This window comes from Sinocyclocheilus anshuiensis, unplaced genomic scaffold, assembly GCF_001515605.1.
Source record: "Sinocyclocheilus anshuiensis isolate Anshui unplaced genomic scaffold, SAMN03320099.WGS_v1.1 scaffold2422, whole genome shotgun sequence".
Lineage (NCBI taxonomy): Eukaryota > Metazoa > Chordata > Actinopteri > Cypriniformes > Cyprinidae > Sinocyclocheilus > Sinocyclocheilus anshuiensis.
In genome coordinates, this window is record NW_015557345.1 from 87,436 (window position 1) to 98,140 (window position 10,705).

The 10,705-nt window shown below is 38.9% G+C and overlaps 1 protein-coding gene across 1 annotated transcript in view; it reads left to right on the plus strand.

Moving 5' to 3' along the window:
* Positions 1-10,705, plus strand: part of LOC107679111 (vascular endothelial growth factor receptor 3) — a 54,719-nt gene that overhangs the window by 38,275 nt on the left and 5,739 nt on the right. Inside the window, exons 11-18 of the mRNA XM_016474564.1 lie at positions 524-650; positions 1,259-1,367; positions 4,247-4,588; positions 5,771-5,917; positions 8,099-8,230; positions 8,873-8,979; positions 9,261-9,396; positions 10,472-10,576. Coding sequence (XP_016330050.1) covers positions 524-650; positions 1,259-1,367; positions 4,247-4,588; positions 5,771-5,917; positions 8,099-8,230; positions 8,873-8,979; positions 9,261-9,396; positions 10,472-10,576 — 1,205 coding nt within the window. The remainder of the gene's footprint in view (positions 1-523; positions 651-1,258; positions 1,368-4,246; positions 4,589-5,770; positions 5,918-8,098; positions 8,231-8,872; positions 8,980-9,260; positions 9,397-10,471; positions 10,577-10,705) is intronic.

The following is a 10,705-nucleotide window of genomic DNA, read 5'->3' on the forward strand; positions in this document are numbered from 1 at the left end:
TTATGACATCTCTTGCCAGTTTGGAAGTTTATTTTGTTATTTCACTGCCTGTGTGTAAGGTTGGGATGATTCTAAGGGCTCTGATCAGATTGGGAGCCCCCTGGAATGTGATTTAATTCGATACTATTTTCAATCAAGCCTTGTGTCATGACATGCTGTATGATGCCTTAAAATGCTTTCTAGGTAGACTGCTAACTAGGTTTTGCAACAGACCCATTGTGTTAATTCTTTGAAATGGTTTAAAGGCTAACGCTTGTGTGTGGCCTTCATTTGTCGTGCCTTACTTAGCTCTCATCACACACAGGAAGACAGACGCATCTAAAAGCTCTTCCTGGTGTGGGAACTGTCAATGTGCGCATCCTGCATCTGATATTCCCGCTCTCCCTCCCTCTTTCTCATTCCCACACACACGTTAGGGAGTAATATTCTTAGAGTTTATAAATGCAGTGACACTGATGTTTTGTCCACAGACATTTTGTAAACATGTTCAGTGGTATTCATAGTTGTGTTTATATTTTCACAGGGGTCGAAGGGGTCAACGAGACAAGATTCCTATCTGTCAAAACTGGATAGGTTTGGATCCTGAACATGCTGTCAATCCTATCGAGAGTATTGAAATTTTGACTGAGATGGTGGATGGGAAAGAAAAGGTTCACTTCCTGTTTGAATTATTCTTATTTCCTGAAGGTTTCCCTTGAATGTCTGAACCAAATTTATGTGCCCGCAAGCTGAACCCTGAGTGTTTTATGTGCCACCAGATATCCGAAACTTGACATCTAGGGTGAGGGAGGTGGTGGGGGCGAATGCGTTACAATTTCCACTTTCGAAATATTTAAACACATCTTCCAGTTCTTGCTTCCTGGATGGAGAGGGAATAAACACACATTAACACAGCACTCTCTTCCTGTTTTCTGTCACACCTGTGAGGTTATTTCCTGTGTGTGACCCTGGGAATAGGAGTGGCAGGGGAAAGAGAGACTAATACAGTATAAAGCTTAAAGGGATAGTTCACCAAAAAGTAAAAATTCTGTCATTATTTATTTACTCTTACTGTATTTCATTCTGAACCTCTTTCTTCTGTTGAGCACAAAAGGAGATTGAACCCCACTGGCTTATTTTTCAAAACATCTTCTTTTGTGTTCCACAGAAGGCAGTCTATACAGGTTTGTAACAACAATGTAAGGAAATAATGACAGAATTGCCTGTGATCCAAATGAAAACAAGTCAGTCTTTGAAACTGTTTCTGTTGTATCCACAGACTGTCAGCCGTTTGGTGATTCAGAGTGCCAATGTGTCAGCTATGTACAAGTGCTCGGCAGAGAACAAAGTGGGAAGAGATGAACGATTGATCTATTTCTACGTGACCAGTGAGTTTCACCAACACTTTTGTGCCAAACAAAGCTATGTGGATCTTCAATAGACACAGCTTCCTGATGGACCAAATTAAATCCTGCCCTACATTTTTTCTTGTTTAAGAAGCTGTTTCACTCGGTTATACTTCACAATAGGGAAGAAAAGATGATCACAACTTCTGTTTCATGAAAACTTTAACCCTGAGTATTAAAGGGGTCATATGATGTTGCTAAAAAGAACATTATTTTGTGTATTTGGTATAATGAAATGTGATTATGCGGTTTAAGTTTCAAAAAACATTTTTCCACATACTGTACATTATTGTTTCTCCTCTATGCCCCGCCTTTCTGAAACGCATCAAACGAGGCATTTGTTGCATTCAGTGGGGACATAATTACGGATTATAAGGATTTATACTGTCTTTTTACGCGTTGCTCTAATCTCCCAGGAAACAGTCCTCCATAAAATGTGCTGCACACATCTGAATATTTGGATTAAACTGTTCTGGAACAGTGTTGTAAATACAACTTAACCACTGATTTCTAGTTGTGTCCTCTTTTGGAAGACCAAACAAAGTAGTTTCGCTTTCACAATGAAACACAGCGTCACACACGCTGCCTAGAGTGAGCAGAGGCGGCGGGCTTGAGAACGGTACGGCCGGCGGATTCGACGAAGGAGGCTTAACAACCACATGTGACGACCCCGGGCTGGACTCCGCTTCGTCCACGGTGAAAGCCGATCTGGCGATCCACAGCGCAAAGTTGTTGCATTTCCTCAGCAACCGGCACGGATCAGCTCCAGGCATGATGAAGCGTCCTCTTTTGGAAGACCAAACAAAGTAGTTTTGCTTTCATAATGAAACACACAGCGCCTTCACGACATGGCGGCGGCGGCAGCAACAATACTACAGCGAGAATAAAAGTTACGCCTTCTTTCTTTGCGTGAACATTTGGGCGGCGTTATGCAAATCTTCCCACATCGTGACGTAGACATGTGGGGGCGTGTTAGAACGAGCCGTTTTAGGTAGGCGTGGCTGACTCTTAACTTTTATAAAGAATATCTCTTTGGATTTGAGACTTTAGGCTCTGCAACTTTACAGATCTTCTTTATGCACCAAGAGCTTGTAACACTCCAAAGAGAAAGGAAAACTTGAAATCGCATCATATGACCCCTTTAACCATAAACTATAAAAAGTGCTGTGTTATTTACAGTAAAAAACAGCAGCTGTGGTAGCCAGAATTTGACTGTAAGAAATACGGAAGCAAAATTTTAAGTTATATAGATTGATAAATAACAGTAAACAGTAAAAAAAAACATATTTCGTGACCTGAAATAATGTAAATATATCAAATGACTAAAATCTGTTTAAAATCGGTTACCCTTGTAATATACTGATAAACACCTTAAAAAAACATTCAAAACATTCTCAAAAACCTAACCTTTCATTGAAGTAAAACAATTGAAAATGTGGGGAAACTCTCATTATGAAATAAATGTTTTTCTCTAATACATGTTGGCCACAATTAATGGCACCCTAACTCTGAGTCTTCTCGTATGATGCCTAATGAGTTTGGAGAACACCTGACAGGAGATCAGAGACCACTCCTCCATACAGACCCTCCTCTTAAGTTTTCCATAGGGTTCAGGTCAGGGGACTGGAATAGCCATGGCAGAACTTTTTTTGTTGAACCCATTTTTTGTTGATTTTGACGTTTATTTTGGACCATTGTCTTAATGCAAGATCCAACCATGGCCCATTATAGGATTTCTAGGATTTCTCAAGTTTTAATTTTTTTATCTGTTGACTCAACTATTTTCTCCAATTCTCCAGTTGGAAATGGGAATTTTTGTAAAGCCACTTTAGCCACTCTATTTTGTGAAGCACAACAATCTTTTGCTGCACATTAGAACTATATTCTTTGTTTTTACTTACTGATGTATTATTAAGAGAATTTATCCTTTGTGTTCCCTCATATTTATAGTAATATGAAACAGGAAGCCAAGGCTGGACAATTTCATGTTCTTAAGCATGCTAAAAATTGTAAATCTGAATGGGTATATACTTCAGTATATTTTACTCATAATAATTTCTAGGGGTACCAATATTTGTGACCAACGTGTATTAGAGAAACACATTTATTTAATTTGTTGCAACCACCAAAGCAAACCAACTTAAGCTCAGGAAGAATCAAAGACATTATTTCCCCCCAAACTTAATTTTTCTTATTTTTTTCACATTGTGGTTCAGGGCTTCCATACTTCTTTAACTGGGTATGCGAACTAATTCATCAGAGACGATAAGAAACATCATGGCAGGTGTTGATTCAAAAGTAGGGATGTTGCCACACACACACACACACACCACACATCAGTTTTACACTTTTACACATTAGTTTTATATTAAATACAATGCCGTAATCGAGATCTGGCAGCATTTTTTTACATTTGGCCGAGCAGTTTTCGTGCGCATAAAAATCACCCACATGCTAACAAACCAGTGAGACCAAAGAACAATAATCATAATACGTAGCGATGCATAGATGCATAGTGCCAAAACTGCTGTGCATCCATTTAACAAGTTTTTACTGTAGCATTTTTACCATTAAAATTAAAATGTTCCTGTGGCTCAGTGGTAGAGCATTGCGTTAGCAGTGCAAAAGGTTGTGGGTTCGATTCCCAGGGAACACACATACTGGTAAAAAATGTATAGCCTGAATGCACTGGAAGTCGCTTTGGATAAAAGCGTCTGCTAAATGCATAAATTAAAATTACCTAATCAAAAATGATTATTTTAGAGTGTACAGACAGAGACATGAATACCTTAAGTTGTGTGGTTTATCCAGGAGATGTGTGCCATTATTTTTCTTATTATTCATGTTCATTTTCTATTCAGCTATCCCAGAAGGTTTCGGGATAGAGATGGAGCCCTCGGAGGATCCGCTTGAGCAGGACCTGGTACTGTTGAAGTGTAATGCAGATAATTACACCTATGAGAACCTGCGGTGGTACCGTCTGGACCCGCAAGCTGTTCCTCCAGAGCTGGACTGCAAGAGTCTGCACCAGTACACCGAGTCTCTGGGGGGGAAGCTATCGTTCCAGACCACCAGCAACAACTGGGTGCTGGAGCTCACCATTACCAACATCCAGCTACAGGACGAGGGAAACTACGTGTGTGAGGTGCAGAACCGGCGCAGTGGAGAGAAACATTGCCACCGCAAGTACATCCCAGTCAAAGGTGAAGGTCATTCATTGATCAATTTTCTAGACTGGCATGTTCTGTAAGTCAAGGGACCTACTTTCAAAACCTAGTGAGTGGTCTTGCTGTCAGCATGCTGTTTGATACTTATTTTCACTTTTATTTATATAGTGCTTTTAACAATACAGATTGTGTCAAAGCAACTTTACAGTATTAAATAGGAAAATAGTGTGTCATAGTGTGTAATGCAAAATGATAATAGTAAACACTCAATTTTCGGTTAAAGGCAGTTCATCATTGAATTCAGTGATGTCATCGTCCAGCTCAGTTCAGTTTAAATAGTGTCTGTGCAATCAAGTCGACGATATTGCTGGATATTAAGTGTCCCTAACTAAGCAAGCCAGATGCGACAGCGGCAAGGAACCAAAACTCCATCGGTGACAGAATGGAGAAAAAACCTTGGGAGAAACCAGGCTCAGTCGGGAGGCCAGTTCTCCTCTGACCAGACGAAACCAGCAGTTCAATTCCAGGCTGCAGCAAAGTCACACTGAGCAGAGGACTCCCGGTGGCCGTCTAGGAGACATGGTCTTTACTGGGGATCTGTCTCTGGGGCTCATCTAGTTGTCCTGGTCTCCGCTGACATTCGGGGCTGTAGAGGTCGTCTCTAGGTGCTGATCCACCATCTGGGCTGGATACAGACTGGATCCGGGTGACTGCAGTGACCATCTGATCTGGATACAGACTGGATCTGGTGGCTACGGTGACCTCGGAATAAGAGAGAAACAGACTAATATTATCATAGATGCCATTCTTCTAACGATGTAGCAAGTACATTGGGTGTTATGGGAAATGTAACTAACTTATATAGAAAGCTAACTTCTAAGATAGCATCCTTAGAAGTAAGGATAGAAATAAGTACATTTACAATTAATGAAACAATATATCTTCAGGATTCCTTAAAAACTATTGTCTCATTAGGTTTTGGAACAGAGGTTGAATGTGGATTTTGTATATTTTACTTTTCATTGTCCACTGATAAGGCTGTCTGTACATTTTAACCAGATACATCTCTTTTAATCATGCGGGACTGTTATTGCCCAATGTCAAAAATAGCCAGTATGTTTATAACGTGTCTGTATGTCACTGTCACTACAAATGATTAGCAATGAAGATCTAACCAAAACTAAAGGCCTATTCTCTCTCTCCCTGTGTCTGTTCCAGCACTGGAGGCACCACGATACCGTAACAACCCCACCAATCAGACGGTGAATGTGAGCGAGTCGCTGCAGATGGAGTGTGATGTTGAGGGCACACCCTCTCCCCAGCTATCCTGGTTTAAAGATAACCAACCCCTCCATCAGATATCAGGTTAGTCATTCATGGCTGTCCTTCTCCAATGTTATTAGGGGTGTTGGGCCCACTTATGTGTCTTTAACTACTATGTCCTAACATTTAAATCAATCATTTGATACAGTGTACTTACTGTGTACATACATGCTTTTACATTGGTCTATATTTTTTAAAAAACCTGCATGGATGTCTGTGATTAATATCTGTAATTACATCTATAATTACAGTGTTACCCTACCCCTACCCCGTAACCCACTGAAAAACCTAACCATATACCAGCCAGCAGCACATATACTATTTCTTAAACATAACAATGAAATAGCAAAAAATTAATTCCCAAACATATTTGTAAAGGCCTGAATATCATAGAGACATTGATGGGGGGTTCTTTTGAACTGGGCCATGAGCAACCACCCAGAAAAAAATTATAACCTAAAAATGGTCACATCCATATGAACTGTTTTATTAAAAAAGTTTTTATTAAAAAATATAATTTAACATCACCGAATCAACCCAAATAAAATATATATCAACAAACTCATTTAATTAAATCAGGTAGAAATAGCTGTTTCATGTAATGATTACTGCTTACCACAGTGTAGAAAACATTTAGCATCACCCTACTATCCCAAACATGTTACAGCTGCATAGCGATGCACTAAACATTCAGAATACCCTAGCAACCGCATATCAATGACCTGGCAACCACCCAGGACACCACTGCGGCAATGAGTTTAGCAATGGCAAACTCTCACATTTTCTAGAGAAAAGTCTAAAAATCTAGTTTAATTTGAGGGACCTCCTACTTTGAGTTTGACAGGATATGTGAAGTAATAGGTATAGATTTAGGCATGAAGATATAGCATTGTCAGCTTTAAATTTACACTAAATTCTTCAGTTTGATTTCCTTTCCATTTGATTTCCTCTTAATTTCTCTGCATGTTGTTTAGCCGTCTTCAAATTAACATTTGAAGCTTCTCCAAAACAATTCCATTACAGATTACATTTTACTCACCACAGCAATCCCCTCTAGTTTAGCACATTTGAATAGGAACACCTTTATTCATGAGCACATACTAACACACACAAAATTGAGTTCTGGTACTGGTAAAAGCACTCCATTCATGCTAATGTACTGGAGATCTGTTGGATTGGAAGTTGGATAGGCCACTGGACTGCAGTATAGTAGTATATCGTGAATAGCTGGAACAAAACAAAACAAAAACCACAGCTCTGGGAATGTCTGTGGGTTGCTAGTGGGCTGTAAGTGAATTCACACGCAGTGCATGTACAGTGCTGTTTCTTGATAGGTGTTATGGAGGGGGATATTATATTGGAGTTCAAGAGCTATTAGCAGAAGGTCAGTGTGTGACTGGACAATGTGTTAAACTTTTTTTTTTTTTTTCAGCCATTTCAATTCATAGCAAAACCACAGACATTTTTATAGATTGTGACATCCAGTACAGTTCTGATTAAACTTTCAGCACTGTAGCTGCAGCAAGCAGCTGATTATTATGTTATAGAAGGGAGGGCAGGCTGCTTTTCCCTGCTAATTGCACTTAGTGTGTCATAGAATGGAAAAGGGCAAGAATCAAAATTCCTATTTCCTATAAACCCTTGCTTTAGGCTATACATCAGATACATTTCAGTTCCACATTTCAGTTTTTCTGCTGTTTTCAACTAGATTAGGGAACACATTCACTATTAGCTACGTTTTTTCCCTGAACAAACTCCTAATTTGCTGCTTATTAATAATTAGTAAGGTATCTGTTAAGTTTAGGTATGTGTAGGATTAAGGGATCTAGAATATGGTCATGCAGAATAAGGCATCAATATGTGCTTTATAAGTACTAATAAACAGCCACTATAGTAGTAATATGCACACTAATAAACAACTAGTTAATAGTGAGAATTTGTCCTTAAAATAAAGTGTTAAAAAAGTTTTTTTTTTTTTATGGCATCAATGCAAAAAAAAAAAAAGAATCTGGAGCACACAGGGCTAAAAATTCACATTCTTTTTTATTTTCTGAAAGTATTGATGAATGAAGAATATCACAGGTTATACCATGATGGATTCTTTTTCTTACAGTTCAGAAAACAGAAAAACATAAGTCAAGAAAGCCATAATAAAAGAGGATGCTGTGCCATAAAGCCATGGCTGGCAGATTGTGTGTTTGACAGTTTTTTGGATGTGTTCAGGGATCCTCCTGCAGGACTCCAATCGGACTCTCAGCATTCAGCGAGTGCGAGAGGAAGACGCCGGTCTGTACACCTGCACAGCCTGCAACCAGAGGGGCTGTGTTCAGTCCTCTGCCACTGTGTCAGTCATCGGTGAGAGCCTCTTGTTTGCGTCAGGTGGTGCTGTAGTATACAGTTCACTCTCCTTACTTCAGGATTGTGCTTTGCCCTTCAATTCATATTATTTAGTGGAACATATACAGTAGGTTCAAGCTTATACACAGACTAACACACACCATACACATTCACACACATTTGTTTTTATATCATAGTGAGGGCTTCACCCACTGATGGCTATTCTTAAATATTCTTAATCTAATTTTAATTACTACCCCCTTACCCCACCCTAACTAAAACTAAAAGTTTTGATTTGTAATTAAACTTGTTTAGTTCCTTTATGAAGATGTGTTTGTTGTGAGGACCCTAACAGACATAGCTCCTTTCTAACCTTCATGCATCTGTTCTGTATCATTGTGTACATAATAAAATGTGTTATATGACAGCTAATATGTAAATTTCCTTTAATAGTAGTATTTGTAAAAAAATATACATATATAATTTAATTTGTTAAATATAAAATTTTATAGCCTCTCTTTGAGAAAAAAACAAGCAACAAATTTGCAAAACTGCTGAATCTACTACATGTTATTAGAATGAAATCAATTTAGAAGATGTGGACTTTCATATTCAGTTATAAAAGTAAGCTTTAATAGAAAAATGTGTTTTGTCTGCCAGGTTCTGATGACAAGACCAATGTAGAAATAGTGATTCTCATCGGGACGGGAGTCATCGCCATCTTTTTCTGGGTCCTTCTCCTTGTTATCTTCTGCAACGTCAAGCGAGTCAGTACAATGTGTCTCACAATAATAACAGTTCAATACAGCTCTATTCATGAACATAGTGATTCAAGGAACATTATTTAAATCTGCCCATGATGTCAGCAAGGCTTTTCAGTAATAATATGCACTTCCAAACCATATCAGCACTTCAGTGTTGAACACGAGTAGTGGAGTCAGCAATTCTACAACATAATGTGGAGCGCAGCCGCCTCGGGCTCGCTGTTTCTGCTTTCCTATGGGCTGCGGTGTCATCCATCAGTAATTGTTATGATGTTGTCCTGCAGGTGAACCCAGCAGATATCAAGACAGGCTATCTGTCAATCATCATGGACCCGGGGGAAGTGCCGCTTGAGGAGCAGTGTGAATACCTGCCCTACGACTCCAGCCAGTGGGAGATAACCCGAGACAGACTGCGCCTCGGTACTTTCACAGATTGTCCATTTTAAAAACTCTGATATAGGTTTTAAATTGGTCCAAATGAAGAACATTCATGGCTTGGATCCCAGAAGTAAAGCACATTTATGGTCGAGACATTTTCAGGGGAATTTTAATTCAGCATTAGGCTTGACCCAGACTCAGGAATCCTTGTATGATGTGATAAAGGACGGTTCGTGAGGAAACTGCAGAGTTGATGAAAAGCTGATATTTGTTTAAAACAAATGTAACTTTAAAATATAGAACTGGGGCTGCTGAATTATTCAAAACAAAACTGAAACAGCCATATATCTTATCAAGACATGATTATCAAATCAGGCTGTTAAGTAAAGAAGTACTTCAGAGCGGCTCAGTTCACAGTAAATGCTGCTTCTCCCGAAACTCCAGCTCTGCTGTGAGTTTAACATGCATTTGGGAATGTAATGTGCGCTAGGTTCACTTTGTTTACTTTTACAATTGCGTAATTTCCAGCATTTTGGTGGACAGAAGTTTACAGCATTTCACCAAAATAAAAAGGTCAAGGATTTGAATGGTTGAAAGTGAAGAATTTAAGACATAAATATTTGAATGATCATTTATAGTGTGTGTTGGTTCTTGTGAAGAGTGAACCCAGATGTGAACATCCTTGAAAGTAGCTATTTTCAGTAGCAGCAGAGTCTTTTTTTTGTTTGTGTCTCGATGTCTCAGCATGAGCAATATGAGACATTCAAGTAAATATTTTATGTTTAAGGGGTTCGGCTGACAAAAAAGTTTGGGAACCCCTGGACTAATACATCATCAGCTTTAGCACATGGATGTTATGCATAGCAGGAAGATCACTGCATTTTCACTGTGTACAGTTGTTAACCAAGAAATTTTGATATCACTTGTTCATTAAATTGCTTTCATTGGTTCAATTATTTAGAAGTGGTCAGAATTATTCAGTCCTGTTTACTAATAATTTTGAAATGGCACACTAATCAAGTGTACTTTTTGGGACGCATTCTAATCTTGCATGCTATGTATGAAGGATAGTAAAACATTTGTTTTACTAACATTTATTCTTTGTTCATGTTTGCAGGGAAGGTGCTTGGGCATGGAGCTTTCGGGAAGGTGATCGAAGCTTCATTCTTTGGGCATGACAAGAAAACCTGTTCAAACACAGTGGCTGTCAAGATGTTGAAAGGTTCAGTCTTACCCATAAACTACAGTGAATACAGAAACGTCCATTTATATACATAGATCCATATACTTAACGGTGTGTGTGTGTGTGTGTGTGTGTGTGTGTTTGTGTGTGTGTGTGTGTGTGTGTGTG